The sequence below is a fragment of the Lepidochelys kempii genome, chromosome 5, assembly GCF_965140285.1.
Source record: "Lepidochelys kempii isolate rLepKem1 chromosome 5, rLepKem1.hap1, whole genome shotgun sequence".
Taxonomy (NCBI): Eukaryota; Metazoa; Chordata; order Testudines; family Cheloniidae; genus Lepidochelys; species Lepidochelys kempii.
The window spans coordinates 75,698,776-75,715,981 of NC_136384.1; the positions used below are offsets into that span (position 1 = coordinate 75,698,776).

Sequence of the window (17,206 nt, forward strand, 5' to 3'; positions counted from 1 at the left end):
TAGCTTCTTAACTCTTTACAGGTGAAAGAGTTTTGCCTCTGGCCAGGAGGGATTTTTTAGCATTGTATACAGAAAGGTGGTTACCCTTCCCTTTATTTTTATGACAAGAACCTTTAGTAGTCATTCTTTTTACCGGTAGCAGTGGTTGGTATCATTTACAGGTTTAATTATTGAACTAATATTAAATGCTAAATTAATATTAAAACCAGGAAAATATGAGCTAGATTATTCCTGGCCCTTGGAAGGGTGTGCAGGGGAGGGGAAATAGCAGGGAATTTAAACACACAAACCCCTTGCAGACTTATCTCATAGGCTAGGTACAATTGCAATTTATGTGCTGGGGGGAATGCAGGAAATGCTTTTTTCGTAGCACTGGTGCAAAAATCACTCCCAAAGGAGGGGAGTCAGCCAGACAAGGAATGGAAATATATGGTTCAGAATATTAAGAGTTTACACATTTACCTTTTGCCTAAAAGGCTAACAGTGACCTACTATATTTCTTTTCATATTCTAAAATGCAAAAATCTCATAACCTTGCAGCTAAATAAAGTTCCATGAGTTACCTTCGTGACAGAGAAAGAACACTGAGCAAAGTAAACCCCAGCCCACTATTGAAATTTACATCAAGAACATAAATAAGTTAGCTCTCTCAAACATCCTGGCTTTAATTTAAAGTGACATTTTAAGAGCTCTCTTTTTTTCAAATTCTGCAGGGAATAACTGTCATGCAACTGTCATAAATGCAAAGTCAAAAAACTAAATGGATGTCACAAAAACCTTTCCCCTTTTCTTCATGTTTTGCTGATTGCACGTATGTATGTATCCATGCTACCTTTGTGCATTCTGCCATGTGTAAACTGCTGACACAAATTTATAATAAATTGCAGCCTGCACATTCCCAAGCCACCAAGGTAAGCCTCAGGGAAAACATCTCATTCAATTTCCATTTAGCTGACATCCTTTTTCTGTATTTTCCCCACACACTTTCTGATTGCTATAAGATCCCTCTCTGTTTTGTCTCCTTTCCCCTCTTGCTAACCAATCTATTGCTTTAGGCCTACAAAGTGGCATTCAGCCAGAGGCCTGAGTTGGGAATGATGCAGAGCTGCACCACTCAGGAGGAGCATAGGGAGGCATTCTGTCTCAGAGCTGCACTGGAGGGTAGGGAGGGAAAGCGTCATCTGTGGAAACGTTTTAAAGGAAACGTTTTAAACGTTTTAAAGTTTGTAGCCTACTATTCTCTCCCCAACAGGATCAACCATCTCTGAGGACGAGTGTATGGTAGTGGCAAGACATGGTTCTGCCTACTCCCTGCTCTTTTTCACCCGTATGTAACTGGGGAACAATTCCATAATAACCCCCATCTTTCCCTGGGCAAAGGGTGGGCAACTCTCACTAGCTCTTGCAGAGATCATCTCAGAGCAGGGAGGCTCCTTACTTACACACACACACACACTCTCTCTCTCTCTCATAGCTATGTAAATATGATGTCCAGGATATCTGTTCAGTGATCAGATTTATGGCATCACAGTTTGCTAGCAATGATTGTGATATCGTTAACAATCAGATTTATGAGAATGAATTCTCAAATGATTTTCCAGGTATTTTCAGGAGTACTTTTGTCCATTTGCTTCATAAACAACAATTAATGAGACAGATTTTACCATCCACATTAACATGGAGTATTATTTACTCCACAAGTAGTCTAATTGAAATCAACTGGCTACTCACTAGATAAGGTATTGCTCAATATGAGTAAGGGTGGCAGAATATAACCCAAAGCAACCGTGTAATCTTTCTTCCAATACCGTGCACAATGGTTTGTTTTAAAAGCTTCATCTCTACATTTAGTTCTTTCTCTACAATGACTGCACAAGAGAGAATATGAATGAAGGTAAAATGAACTACCCTATAATTTCCTGGATTCACATATGAAGGATATTACTACTTTTCTTAACCAACCGCTTGTGAAATTTTCTGAAAATGCTTTTGAATATTTTAGAAAATTGTCTTGCTTTTACATTATTTTCTGTGTGAGAATAATTAAGGATGCACTATTGTGATGTGCACATGATTTGTCTGGTCTGTGTCACCGGGGAACAACTGTATTTTAAAGCAAGCCATGCAGAAAAGCAGAACTACAGTATACAGACCCCCCTGCTTATGTAATCTCACACAGAAGCTTTTCCAAAAGTTTGTTTGATGATCCCTGAAAATACAGTGTGGATGCAAATATATATGCATATCCCAAACCGTGAGGCTTCTAAGTACTCTGACGTTGTTTCAAACTATTAGTTCTACTTCAACCTGGCTACCCTAAGCTGTTGAACACAAGTTCTTATCTGAGTGTTGGACAAGTGAATATGGGTCTACGGAAATTCATTTCCTTTAAAGAAATCATACAGGCGAAGAAATTTTTTGTCCTTAAAATGTGTTCTCTATCGCTCTACATTCCCAGGGACTACAATGTTATATGACTGTCTCTGTCCATTCGAGACAAAATTGTGCTAAAATAAAAATCCAGTTTAAACAAAATAAGCATACATAGGATTTTATTTATATTGGTAAGAAATACTTAAACAGGCAAAACTCCCATTTATTTCAACAATAGTTTTGGCTGTGTAAAGACTGCAGAATTTGGCCCATAAACAGGAATCCTGTATTTTGTGAGATAAACTATACTAGAAAACCTGCTTACAAAAAAGGAGATAAATCCAGATTTCAAATAACTATTAAAGCAAAAATCAACACACCAAAAAAGAAAACAAGTTTGCTATTTTTAGATACTAAAAGATATGAATGTTAAGATTTGAGGTTCCTGAACAGGAGCATGCTATACTATTAGGTGTACTGCTTACTTCTATGAGGAGGGCCAATGACATCAAAGAGATTCCTTGTAGTAGTAAACACTACTCTCAGTAGAAAGTATTTGCAGGATTAGGCCCTAGTAACTACCCTAGTCCAAATGTGACCCTCTTTCATACAGTACAGGACGAAGGATATATGTTAAAGAGTTCCTAGTGACTCTCTACATGCTCCTTCTGCTTGTTAAAGCAATTTACTGCTGGTTACTATTCTATGTATCTAGGGATTTATAGAGCACTCATCACCACCACTGTCGTCATAGTTCTTATCAAGAACTAAATCTTGTGAAGTACAGTATTGAGCACCCTTAACTCCTTTTGGTTTCATCAGGAACTGAGGGTACCCAGCACCTCAGAAGAGGCTCTCAATACCTTCTAATGCATTTTATGAATATCGTGAAAGGTTACTTTTTTCCCTCCAAGATAAACAAAGGGTCTTATAAAGGCTGAGCTTGTATAATGGTCTCTGACTGAGGAAAGAGTAAAGCAACCTAATGGAAGAAAACTAACACCACCTGCGCAATGAATTCAGAATCTACAACTGACATCCTTATTTGTCATATCAGTTAGTAGCCTTCATTGACTCAACAGAGCAGAGTTATAACATTCAAAATTAATTTTATCTGGAAGGTGATTTAAGAATAGAAAAATTGAGTACCTCAAAGGTGGACTCTACCATCTTAGACAGCATCATGATAAATATTCCATGATATTCTTTAAAATTGGAACATTTGGTCATATTTTCCTAATATGTCTAAAGTCTGTAGGGAGTTTGACTTGGACTAATTATTCATGATGATAAACTACGCTGCTTTTGATAGTATTTTGTGTGTTGGTTCCCCCCATCAACATATTTTTCATACTCACGGTTGCATGTAATGGGTGAGGGTGGAAGAGAAGGAAGCTAACACTACAGCATGAGCCCTTTCCCTTAATGTTTGCCATAAAAATATTAAAAGATATTTGCATGGTGCTTTGAAAATGTAAGAACTAGTTAGGTGTTCAGACCAGTGACTTAGGAAAATTTATGCATGCTTACCTGGAAATTTCTTTTGGTCAATTAGTAAGGCCCACTGATCTGGCCCACCTTGAGTAAATGATACGAGAAGAATAAGTATGTACAAAAAGAATATAATTGTTTCTTGATATCTTAGATCTACAGCAGGCATATGTTCAACTTACTATAGAATTATTTCAAGTTTCTGGAGTTAAACTGGCTGAAAATCCAGATCTGTGGATGTAACCTAAAATGGCAGCCTCTTCAGTGGTAGAAGCCTAGGCTGCTGACAGGGGCTAATAAGTCTGCATATGCCTCCAATGCCTCAAACAGGCTGAAGATTAAGTGCTAGGATCTATGGACATTGCTTCACTGAAGAAAGGACCAGGGACATACCCACTTAGCTGTGGTCCACCCACTTAGCATTCAGGCCCACCCAAAGCTGAGCAGGGGTATGGTTCTGCCACAGTGGCCCAGAGTGTCACGTGGGCACCTGAAATCCAGGACGGAGCTATGTGCCCATCCTTCAGAAAGCTATGGTCCGGCAGCTCTGCCTTGCCATTTTCTGAGCCGCCCCATGCATGTTCCCAGCTTGGCAGGTGAAGCCCTTTGTCTCAGGGCACGAGGGCTAGGAAGAGGGCATAGTGTCTGGGGAGAAGCTGAGCTAACACAGTCGGTCATTGCCTGTCCACCCGGAAGTCGGGGCCCACCCAAATTTCCACTTCTAGCTATGCCACTAGAAAGAACCTTGCACTATGAATCAGCAGATGACTCCAATTCACTGTGTGACTTTAGATAAGTCACTTTGCTTTTGTGAGCCCCACTTCTTCATCTGTAAAATGGGGATATTTACCCCGTTTTGTGAAGTCCTTTAAGAGCTATGGAAAAAAACACTACATATACCAAGTACTGTTGTTAAAGATGAAAGGATGAAGAATCCCTTTCCTATTATTTTATGAGATGATTATGAGAAAGCTAATAAGGAAGAAAACAACAACTGTGAATGGAAAATTTAGTGCTTGCACAGTCATGTAACCAAATGTAACAAAATTTACTTTGCTTGTTTTTTATCCATTGATTTTCTCTTGCTCTTCTGTATGAAGATTATTACAAACAGGAGAAACAATAGAACATTAAGGCCTTGTCTTCACTACAACAAAAAAGGTGTATTCTTAACTCAAGTTAGCTAACTTGAAGTAAAATCTAGTGAAGACAAGGCAGGCTGCAGTATTCATGAAAGTTAGCAGGTCTAGTTTATGCCTTCAGGGAGGCCTAAGCTTGAACTTGATCTGATAACTAATGTGAAAACTGCAGTCTGCCTCATCTTCACTAGGATTTTACCTCAAGTTAGTTAACTTGTGATAAGAATGCCCCGTTTCCTTTTTTTTAAAGTAAAGACAATGCCTAAGAGTAGAACAGATTTTATTGTGCTTAGACTCAGTCACAAACCCAGACATAGGCAATCTCAAATTTAGCTGGAGTATAGTCTCAGTCTTGAAGAGGTTTTGTGGTTTTTGGCTACAATGGTGGAAGAAATTTAACAAAAGACAGCATGTTGTGGAAAAATATATTTTAAAGTTTGTTATGGAATGCATACTTAACACCTAGTAAAATAAATGAATATCCATTTTCAGTGAAATATCTTTTCATGCATCACAGTTTATGTATTAATAGAAAGAAAAGCTCTTTAAATGGCTCCTGTATTACCTCTTGCTCTGCTTACATTTAAAAAATGAATGTCAGGCAACAGATCAATATTTTATGCAGCTCTATTCTTTTAATAATTAATGCACGAGGAAAGTGCTGCAAGAAAATTCAGTCAGTGAGCAGAATAAGGATCTAGAGAACAGGGTCATGAAATGAAGAAAGAAAATTTAATTACACATATTGTCACAGCTATTTAACTTTAATTACCTGTAAATATGAGAAGCCTGGAAAACACTAGAAGGAAAATTAAATAGCTCAATGTCAAGAAGTAGTATCTGTGCACAGAGATTGTTTTTTGGAACACACTAATTACTTTTGCTTTCATTAGTTTTCATTATTTGTTAATGCAAGTAAGTACTTCCTTCAAAAATGGAAAAAGAAATGGAAGGAGCTCTGGAGAGGAACATTCAGAAAAAATACGTATAGTGTGATTTTAAAAAATACCTTCATTTAACTAGACAGTTTAAAATTCAAAGTATTTGCTTATTATGAACACAAATTCAAGTAGACCTTCAGAAATCCAAGAGCAGCACGGACATACTTCTACTAACCTTGTTATTGTCAACCAAACATTCCAGCAACAGGACAGGCACATTCAGAAATATGAAATTCAACTGAAGAGTTAAAAAATAATTATGAAAAGAATGCCAAAGCAGTAAAAGTAAGTTAACAACAAAGATTTTGCCCTGCACCCAAGGCATAAGATAACATATGTTTCCGACATCTGGCAAATTACCCGAGACCTTTCAGTTAGAGGAAAAAGTCACCAAGTAGAAGCAATAAATTCTGTTGACCAGAAATGAGATGAATCAAACAAAACAGACCGTTGTCACTCAAATTATCCTAATTTGCTGAAGGACGGTCTCTCCTGCTGACCATCCAGGTCCACAAATTACTGAAAATAAAGAAAGACTCACCTAAAGAGGATTCTCTTAGCACCCCCAAATACAGAGTAACTCCCAGTTACTTTAATGAGAGTTCTTTACATAGAGCACTTCCTGGAACAATTTGTTCTGTTCAGGACTAAAAGGTTTTGCTTAATGCTTCAGATGTAATAATACACAAGTTACAGGCTGAACACAAGCACAAACACTTTCGAATATGAGCAATATATAGGTCTCTAACTTTCTGTAATCAAAACTGCACATTTGCTGGTCTTTGAATGAATAGCATGAGGAAATTACAAGCTACTCATTCAATTAAAACTTATGGTTTGCAAAAACACCTCATAGTTTTTAATACACCAACATAAACAAAGTCACAAATTTAGACACTTATTCAAAGTTCTCAAAGACTTCTCTAGTCTAAACAATTTGTTGGGTTCTTTCTGGAGATTTCCTTTAGATCTTAGAGTTGGGAAAGATCTTCATATAGGTCCAAATTCTGAGCCCCTTCTGGGCAAGCACTGTGTGAAAGCCAGAGAAAGTGAGGTGCTTTTCTGCTGCATGTGTGTGCCTGGAACGGGATGCAGAGGCACATTCAGAGGATCTTCACACTTTGTGTTGCACTGTGCTGTTGGGTGAAATTTGAGCGTGCACAATTAGCGGTGACATGACTAAAAAAATTTCCAGCCAAATATCCATGCACATGAGAGAGAGAAAAAACACAGTGGCTATGAAGAACTGCTGTAGACCATGGTGTTCAACAGGTGGATCCATGTAGTCATGGATCCACTGTCCACAATAAGCCCTGGACCCTCTCCTCAAACTCCTCCTCCCTTTGTCTCACCTCTGACCCCAGAAGCATTCCTTTGGGCATAGCCTAGTTACTCAGGCAGTACAGAGAATTTGGTCCACTGTATATTGATACTTCTAGCAGAAATCAGAAACCTCACAGGTATATGAAAATGGAAAAAATAAAACCTGCACTATTTTGAACCTCAGCAAAGATTTGTATCAGACTGGGTTTAAGTTTTGGTTGAACTTTGGGTCAGATCTTATTTAATTCTCACTGATCCTCATGGAGGCTACCTGCCTGTTTAGCTCCCATCACATGAATGCTCGCCTCCAGTTGTGCTGGAGGAAGGAAAGACAAAACCAGCAGAACTAGGTAGGGAGGTGGAGGAGGACGCAGCCTGCAGTAGAGGCACTGCTTCCCACACAGTCTTAGCTCATTGATCTACATATGAACAGAGAAAGGCTTAAACCATATATTCTAGTTATGCATGTGTAACCCAGACACCTTCTGGGTGTGGTGTTCTGTCCCATCTAATGGCACCGAGACTACTTAGAGAACAATTAATGAGTCTGCTCTACGGCCTTAGCTAACAAGCAGTTGACTTTTAGGTCATGCGGTAGATACTCATGCACTAAGTTCCTGCCCGCTGACGACGGGGTCTGTCAGTGTAAGACATGCTGATTTGCTGCTCCTTTGCAAAGGATCAAGATCAGAAAGACTATGCTACTACATACTAATGGGGGTTCTGGATCTCATGATCTTGCTCGCTCTAGTTTTTTTGGGTTTTGGCGGGGTGGGGGTAGGGTTTGTACCAACTACTATGACTTTCTGGAGTGTCCTTCCACATGTATCCAACGAGCTAAAATTTTTATGATGGAATGATGGTTTAAATGATCAAAATATAGAACACACATTCTGAATATACATTTAAATATGTAATTACATATTGTGAATTTAGTTTAATATTAACTGCATATAATGCAACAGATCAGCTCCAAGTTATAAGCTTCAATATCTTTGTAACTGTAACCTAGTTCAGTTCCCAGCACTGAAGTGTCATTTATAATTGATGAGATTCTGTAATCACATGGGGTGAAGTTCAGCCTCAGTTAAACCAGAGCAGGAATTTGCAATGGATTGTACCTTTCTGGTGCACTGTGAAACTATCTGGCTTCACATTAAGTTTACATTAAAGAGATTAAAAATAAAAAACAAAGAAAATGTTAAAATGAGGAGCTATTTCAAAAACCAGGAATTACAATATATAAACTTCCTGGATTTGAAGGTGGAAACGAGATAAAAGGTGTACTCTGTTGGGGCTCTAATTTTGGTGCTATTTTCGGTAAATTTGTTATTAATTATTTTTTGTTACCAGCTTAATATACTGGAGGAATATGTGCAACAGGATAGGCATATTGGAACTAACCCATCACAGACAAAGAAAACCACTGAGTGTAACCTGCTGATATACCTACTTTCCATGAGTTCTGAAACTGCCTTCCCCCCACGTTTACTGCTGCTTAGTGGAGAACAAAGATCTTCTTTAAGCTAAGAAACTGATGAAAGGAGACCTGCTGTAAATAAACCTTCAAACTGACTTCAGCTTCCTGCAGCTCTGACCCTCATCTTATAACATGAATCAGCAGACAATACAGCTCCAGCCTGCTTTACTATTTCCAGCCTGAGTTTTGCCCTTCCTTCCTTAGTCACGAAAGCCCCATGGCCAGGAGAACAACTGTAGGGTTCTGCTGGGGTAACAGGGCAAGATTTGGATCACCATAATGAGAATTAGCATCCCCCTGTTAATGACAGAACTCTGCATTTGATTTCAACATGCAGGGAGTGCTTGCAAGAGGGGCTGGTGACTCCATGTAGTCATTGGCCATTTTCCCCCATACAGGACTCCACAGCGTGAGAGGAGTTACTGTAGACTCACAGGAAATGCTCGTGTGGCTCCAGTGTCCTGTAGTCTGTGAAGGAAGGATTTATTTCTTCTTGATCTTCCTTGAAATCTTAGTTGCACAGCCAAGCCAGTCTGGAAGGTATATAATATGATTTAAAGGTAACAACTTGTGATGTGCTCATATTTTATATTGGATCAAATAACTGGAAACTATTTCATATTCCACTGCAGTTTTCCGTTAAATTAAACATGACTAAATACTCCTTTACATGAAGGGCCCTTAGAATTGCAATGAGGAAACCTCTGACTGAGGAGAAACCTAAGAGCATAAGACCGATTGAGAGGAGAATTTCTTGTGTAATCTAAGCTAGAGATTCAACATAGGCAAAAAAAAAAAAAAAAAAATGCCAACATGTAAAAAAACCATTCTGGATTTAGTGATTGAGGTCTCTCTATTACACTTAGGGGGTGGTGGTGGGAAGAGGAGTTAAAGTATGACTTTTGGGATAGTTTGACTGTAAAAAACAAAACCCCCCCAAAATCAAGGCTTTCATTTAAGACAATACTGAGGACAAAGAGGAAGTGAATGTGTAACAGCTATATACAACAGTCCTGCTATTAACAATAATTTATCTCTGTACCTCAAGAATAAAAGATGTTTATACAAAATGGGTATCACAGAACTTAAGTTTTCTCTGGTTGAACTACCACAGCTGAATACCACTGTACATTAGCATTTCCCCAGCACAGCCTTTCCATTAGCTCCACTTTGGATAATTCTGTATATTTTAATTAAGTTCCTAGATTCTACAGTTTCTAGTTACATACGGGTAGTGCATAATAGTGATCTGATCAGCTGTGCAACCTCCACACAGATGATGGTATATACAATAAATCTGTATCTGGCTTCTTCTGAGTATTTTGAATATTAATATGCTCTGAATGTATCCTACTATATAACGAGTGCTATACAAATCGATACAAAAAAATTAAATAAACATTTAAATTTAAAGTACAAATAGTGGGCTTTTTCAAAGTGTCTAGTATTCACAAATATAAAATGAGAAAATAATTCACGGTTCCTTCCAACCAAAAACTACATGGTCATTTTCATAAAAACTAAATATACATCAATATGACTAAGGCTTGATCCTGAAAACACGTATGAGTAACTTTACCATCGTGACCAGTTCATTGAACTCAACTGTACTGCTCATGCTTGTAAAATTAATTTCATTCAAACATTTATGGAATTGGAACCTAAAGCTCCAATCCTGCAATCTACTTTAAAAACAAAAAGACCTGGCCCTATATATCATTTTGAAGGCTTTCTTATATTAATAAAAGCCACAATACATCAGCAAAATGTGCAATTATTTTTCAGGTGCAACAAGGGCTGTGCACATGGAACACGTACACTGTGTGTTTTGATTTCTATTCCACCGTGCATCAGTAATTAGGGCACGTGAAGATCTGTTGCAATAAAAAATAAAACACATTTCAGTTGTCACATGAAAGTTGAATTTATAAGGAGTAAGGTTCAGACTTACAACTATTAATGAACATGATTTATCAAACATCAGTAACCACAAGTAGAAAATAATCTTTCCATCTAGTGACCACCAGGATGACAACAAACTTTTATTTCCTCCTAGAAGCCCATAGCCAGGTTTTGTATAGAAAACTCTATCAGTGCCAGCCTGAGGAGATAAAATTCCTTCCAGTGGTAAAAAAGAGGCAAAAAATAAATAAAACCGAGAAATGATGACATCTGCAAGTGATGGTACTGTGAATTTTACAAATATTTATGGTTTTGTTAGCAATGAGTAAGGAAGATTGAGAATAGTGGAGATAAGGGTTACAAATCTGTAGTTTGCAAATTTATACAAGCATATTCTCCATATATATGATATTGCAGTAACCACAAGGATATGAACTACAGGCAGGAAAGCAGAGAGACAAGCAATAAACATTCCTCACCCCTCCTTATTCAAAGCTACAAGAACATTAATGATTTTTGTTTCCTGTAGAAGTTCTAGGATTTTAAACCAAAGTATATTTCCTCCTTCCTAGATGGACTTATTTTTGTCTGTTTATTTGGTATCAATGCAATCCAAAACTATTTTTTGTTTTTTTTCCCCCCTTCACACATTCCAATTGTTAGCAATCCACAGAATGATTTAAATCAAAACAGGACTGACAAAATTTTTATTTCGATCAGAAGCAATTGGTAAAATTCCTAACTATGAGGGATATTATATCTGTTAAGCCTCTGTTGCTATCTCCCCCTTTTTTAAAAAATTGCAAATACTACATCAGTAACCTCCAATAAATATGCCTTTTGACTATAGATGTGTGAACTGAACCTAAGAACTAGTTCACATTGCAACCCTAATACCGATCTGAACTCAAAACTTTAAGTGTTTGCATCAGGAGCCCTTTATTCCAGGTCCCTTCCACTGACTCCTTCTACTGGCCAGCCCTGGCCTCCTCAACATATAATTCCAGACCTGCACTAAGGTGTCTCTCCACAACCACCCTGATTTCTCCTGCTGCTTCTAGTGGTTATATTCGGACAAAAAGAAAAGGAGTACTTGTGGCACCTTGGAGACTAACGAATTTATTTGAGCATAAGCTTTCGTGAGCTACAGCTCACTTCATCGGATGCATTCAGTGGAAAATGCAGTGGGGAGATTTATATACACAGAGAACATGAAACAATGGGTGTTACCATACACACTGTAACGAGAGTGATGAGCTAAGGTGAGCTATTACCAGCAGGAGAGAAAAAAACCTTTTTGTAGTGATAATCAAGATGGGCCATTTCCAGCAGTTGACAAGAACGTCTGAGGAACTGTGTGTGAGGGGGAGGAAATAAACATGGGGAAATAGTTTTATTTTGTGTAATGACCCATCCACTGCCAGTCTTTATTCAAGCCTAAGTTAATTTTATCCAGTTTGCAAATTAATTCCAATTCAGCAGTCTCTCGTGGGAGTCTGTTTTTGAAGTTTTTTTTGTTGAAGAATTGCCACTTTTAGATCTGTAATAGAGTGACCAAAGAGATTGAAGTGTTCTCCAACTGGTTTTTGAATGTTGTAATTCTTGACGTCTGATTTGTGTCCATTTATTCTTTTACGTAGAGACTGTCCAGTTTGACCAATGTACATGGTAGAAGGGCACTGCTGGCACATGATGGCATATATCACATTGGTAGATGTGCAGGTGAACGAGCCTCTGACAGTGTGGCTGATGTGATTAGGCCCTATGATGGTGTCCCCTGAATAGATATGTGGACACTGTTGGCAACGGACTTTGTTGCAAGGATAGGTTCCTGGGTTAGTGGTTCTGTTGTGTGGTTGCTGGTGAGTATTTGCTTCAGGTTGGGGGGCTGTCTGTAAGCAAGGACTGGCCTGTCTCCCAAGATCTGTGAGAGTGATGGGTCGTCCTTCAGGATAGATTGAAGATCCTTGATGATGCGTTGGAAGAGGTTTTAGTTGGGGGCTGAAGGTGATGGCTAGTGGCGTTCTGTTATTTTCTTTGTTGGGCCTGTCCTGTAGTAGGTAACTTCTGGGTACTCTTCTGGCTCTGTCAATCTGTTTCGTCACTTCAGCAGGTGAGTATTGTAGTTGTAAGAATGCTTGATAGAGATCTTGTAGGTGTTTGTCTCTGTCTGAGGGGTTGGAGCAAATGTGGTTGTATCGCAGAGCTTGGCTGTAGACAATGGATCATGTGGTGTGGTCTGGATGAAAGCTGGAGGCAATGTAGGTAAGTATAGTGGTCAGCAGGTTTCTGGTATAGGGTGCTGTTTATGTGACCGTTGCTTATTAGCACTATAATGTCCAGGAAGTGGATCTCTTGTGTTGACTGGTCCAGGCTGAGATTGATAGTGGGACGGAAATTGTTGAAATCGTGGAATTCCTCAAGGGCTTCTTTTCCATGGGTCCAGATGATGAAGATGTCATCAATGTAGTGCAAGTAGAGTAGGGTGTTAGGGGATGAGAGCTGAGGAAGCGTTGTTCTAAGTCAGCCATAAAAATGTTGGCATACTGTGCGGCCATGCGGGTACCCATAGCAGTGCCGCTGATTTGAACATTGTCCCCAGATGTGAAATAGTTATGGATGAGGACAAAGTCACAAAAAAACTATACCCTTCCCCCCCCCCACTGTTCCTCACACGTTTTTGTCAACTGCTGGAAATGGTCCACCTTGATTATCACTACAAAAGGTCCCCCCCCCCACCCCCACTCTCCTGCTGGTAATAGCTCACCTTACCTGATCACTCTTGTTACAGTGTGTATGGTAACACCCATTGTTTCATGTTCTCTGTGTATATAAAATCTCCCCACTGTATTTTCCACTGCATGCATCTGATGAAGTGTGCTGTAGCTCACGAAAGCTTATGCTCAAATAAATTTGTTAGTCTCTAAGGTGCCACAAGTACTCCTTTTCTTTTTGCGGATACAGACTAACATGGCTGCTACTCTAAAACATATTCAGATAAGTGACTATTTAAATTATACTGTCCTACTCTACAGTTCAGTTCCCTGTGTATATTCAGAGTAATATCAGTTCAGTTCTTCAAAATAAGCTTCGACTCCTGTTAGTGCTAGAGAGGCAGTATAAAGGGAGGAGTGTCAGTTAGATTCTTTTGTAGCTCATGCACCATCAATAGATTTTAACTAAGTTCCACTAAAAGAATCCTGATGAAGTACTGTGTTCAAATTTAATTGCTTCACCTTAAAAAGACAGCTGAAATACCAGAGAAGGGCAATGAAGATGGTCATAATGGAGCTTCTGATGAGATGTAAAAAACTAGGATTATTAACCCTTGAAAAGAGAAGATATAAATAGAAATGAGGTTATAAAGGGTAAGGTTAAAGCTGACCAGTCTCTTCTTTTCATGCTGTCCCATGATATGAGAACGTAGGGTCACTTTCAGTTAATGTCAACAGAAATATTAATGCTAGTTGGGGCTGTTCTGGGTTGCCCTGTCAGGGTCAGTGCAGTCATCCACTGTTGCATAAAGAAGGCAGGCCATGAAGGACCTAGGGTATTTGCGTAGCCAATGTTCCTAAGCCCAGGACTTGGCCCACTAGCCATAGCTATACATACATAATCAATCTTATGCTTCAGAGCATAAGCTGTTTGCCACAGGGCTCAAAAGGAAAATTTACCCTCACCCATGTACAGCACTGCAGAACGGGCCATTGACTTACAGTTTCTCTCCCCCTCCTCTCCTGCCCTCCCCATCTTCCAAGCCACTTCCAAGGCAGGACACCAGATGTGATAACTTGATCTGACACGGCAAGCTTAATGTTCCAATATTCCTAGTGGAAACAGAAGCCCAGGAAGAGCGGGTCAAGGGTGGAAAGTGTTGATTGCAGAAAGGTTGGAGTCACAGTGGGTCACAGACTGAAGATCATCCAGCTGCTGGTTGGAGTTTGGAAAGCAAATGGTAGTAGCCGGACAGAGTGCTGTGTCACATGCACAAGAAAATAAGTCTCCCACTGGATTTGGATTTTCAGTAGGAGTCTTAAATGAGTTTAACACCTAAATCTTTTGAGGTTCACTCATCATCACTTTTAGTTCGTTATTTCCAGTAGATTCAGAATTAAGTGAAAACACCTGTCAGCTGGGAAAATCCAGGCTTCAGGTTTTAGAAAGTATTTTACATAGATAAAATTTTAGCACAGAATTTTATTTTTCTCTTCCTTCAAATCATAGCAGGCAACTGCTCCAGATTTTGCGACTAATTCCTAATTAATGCATGAAGGTCTCTATAGCCTACACAGTCTGGCATTCTTGCTCATTAATTGAAGGGATTTACAAACCAGAAAATAAATCTCTTATTTACAATGAATGAAAATTCTTGTTTACTATGAATGAATATCCTTGTTTACCCATTGACTTCAGTGAGTTTTCCCTAAACACAATATGGACTTCAGGATTTGGACCTGGATTTTACTTTTTAAACTATTTGTGTAAAACGAGAAACATTTATTTTCCTGAAATGTGATTCACCATTCCCTATACTGTAGCTCTGTTTGATTGTTTGCTCAAAAAGCCGTCCATATTGAAAAAAAAGGTGGACATGTAATAAAAGGGCCAGATTGTGAACCCATACTCACAATGGTAAGCAGTTACTTACATGAGTAGTCCCACTGAAGTCAAAGGGATTATTCCTGCAAGTAACTGCTCACTAATGTGAATAAGGGGTTTAAAACTAGAATTTAAAATTAAGGGCCAGATTTGACCAGCCTTGACTTAGACTAAGTAAAATAATGCATGTAAAAATACTTTGCAAGTAATTTAATTGAATCATTAATCAAAATGAATGAGAGGAACAGACACCAGTCATAAGTTTTTAGATGTTGAAATGCACTGACAAACTTTTGCTCTAAACAATAAAATAAACCATCAGCTACCAGTCCCCCAGAACACTGCAGAAATTTGCTTTGTGGGTGTTCTACACTGTTGAAAGGATAGTACCATAACCATTAACAGCAACAACTTTAGTAAACATTGTCAAATAAAATATATCATTTATATCAAAGTTTCCCACTGTGTGAACCTTCAGGTGGGTGGGCTGAACAAAATGGGTGCAACTTTTTCATAGGTTGAAAACCCGAAAAAAGGGAAATGCAGGTACTCTACAAGAAAAATGATACTGGGAGACTGGTGAAATCCAGCTTGTGCAAGATGGCGAAGGTGAAACAAGATAAGGAATGTGATCAACAAAAGAATCTTGGAAATAGAAGAAATGACTTCATAAGTCAAAAACTAAAGTTCATTAGTCAAAGCAACACAAAAGAGCACTGAAAAGATACAACACAGTGGAGGTTAGATGCAGGAAGATCAGAAATACCATGGAGATTAGGCAATGCAGAAGAAAAATATTTCCTGGAGACCATTTTACTGAGAATCAGCATTACCAAGAGATGTATGAAGGAAAATAAGGTAGGCGCTTTGGGTAAATAATTTAATTTACAATATATGGAAGAGGCAGTCAGTACTGTTCAGGAAAGTACTATTTCAACAGTAGACTAACACTGAATTGTGGCAGAGAAATAGCAAATATCGGGTCAAATTAAGGCTCCTACGAGGCAAGATGTACTAGGATGGCAGGAAGAGGAATAGCCCCTGAGTGCTGTTGAAGTGTTACATCTGTTGTAGCCAGGAGCATCTATATTGTTTCAAGGGACACTGGGGGAAAAGTGGTTTCAGAGTAACAGCTGTGTTAGTCTGTATTCGCAAAAAGAAAAGGAGTACTTGTGGCACCTTAGAGACTAACCAATTTATTTGAGCATAAGCTTTCGTGAGCTATAGCTAACTAACTAACTATAGCTAACTAACCAATTTATTTGAGCATAAGCTTTCGTGAGCTATGGCTCACGAAAGCTTATGCTCAAATAAATTGGTTAGTCTCTAAGGTGCCACAAGTACTCCTTTTCTTTTTGGGGGAAAAGTGTGCTCACTGGTTACCTCATGCCACTTGCCTAACAGACATAGTTTGCACTTCCCCCAGTAAGCCTTTTAGCTGATGACTGACACAGAGCTGGGGAATTCCCAATTCCTCCCAGCCATTATTTGTATTACTATAGTACTTAGAAGCCCTAGTCATGGACCAGAATGCCATTGTTCTAGGTGCTGTACAAAAGGTGCTTGTCTCTTGGACAGTATGTACTGCTGAGGTAGTGCTGACTCCCCCTTGTGCTCCTGAAGCAGAAGTAGCCAAATTATAGCTGCCTCCTGTTCAGGAGGGCAATGGCTGTAAAAAGAGTCCACCTGCATACCTTGTGCACCAATGATGGAATGGCCATAATTTGTCCCATAATTACTACAGAAATGTCACAGACCAGGAATTGTTCATGCAGATGAGGCACTTGTAAAACAACTAGATCATAGAAGCATTATATACCCATAATACAGTGAAAGGAAGATCTGTGGAATGACCAGGTAAAGGTGGATATTTTTTCGAAACGTAATATGGGTCTATTACCTTACACAGTCTGTTGAACAGCAGATAGCATATGAAGTATAGCAAGTATCTGGCAATA

At 38.9% G+C, this 17,206-nt stretch overlaps 1 protein-coding gene across 4 annotated transcripts in view; it reads right to left on the reverse strand.

Annotated features, from left to right (window-relative positions):
• Positions 1 to 17,206, reverse strand: part of DTWD2 (DTW motif tRNA-uridine aminocarboxypropyltransferase 2) — a 191,785-nt gene that overhangs the window by 19,700 nt on the left and 154,879 nt on the right. For 3 of the 4 annotated variants that reach the window (XM_073344786.2, XM_073344790.2, XM_073344788.2), the window contains exon 5: positions 9,182 to 9,280. The exons of the other annotated variant lie outside the window; for it this stretch is intronic. In XM_073344786.2, the coding sequence (XP_073200887.2) occupies positions 9,182 to 9,280 (99 nt within the window). The remainder of the gene's footprint in view (positions 1 to 9,181; positions 9,281 to 17,206) is intronic. 4 annotated transcript variants of the gene reach the window in all.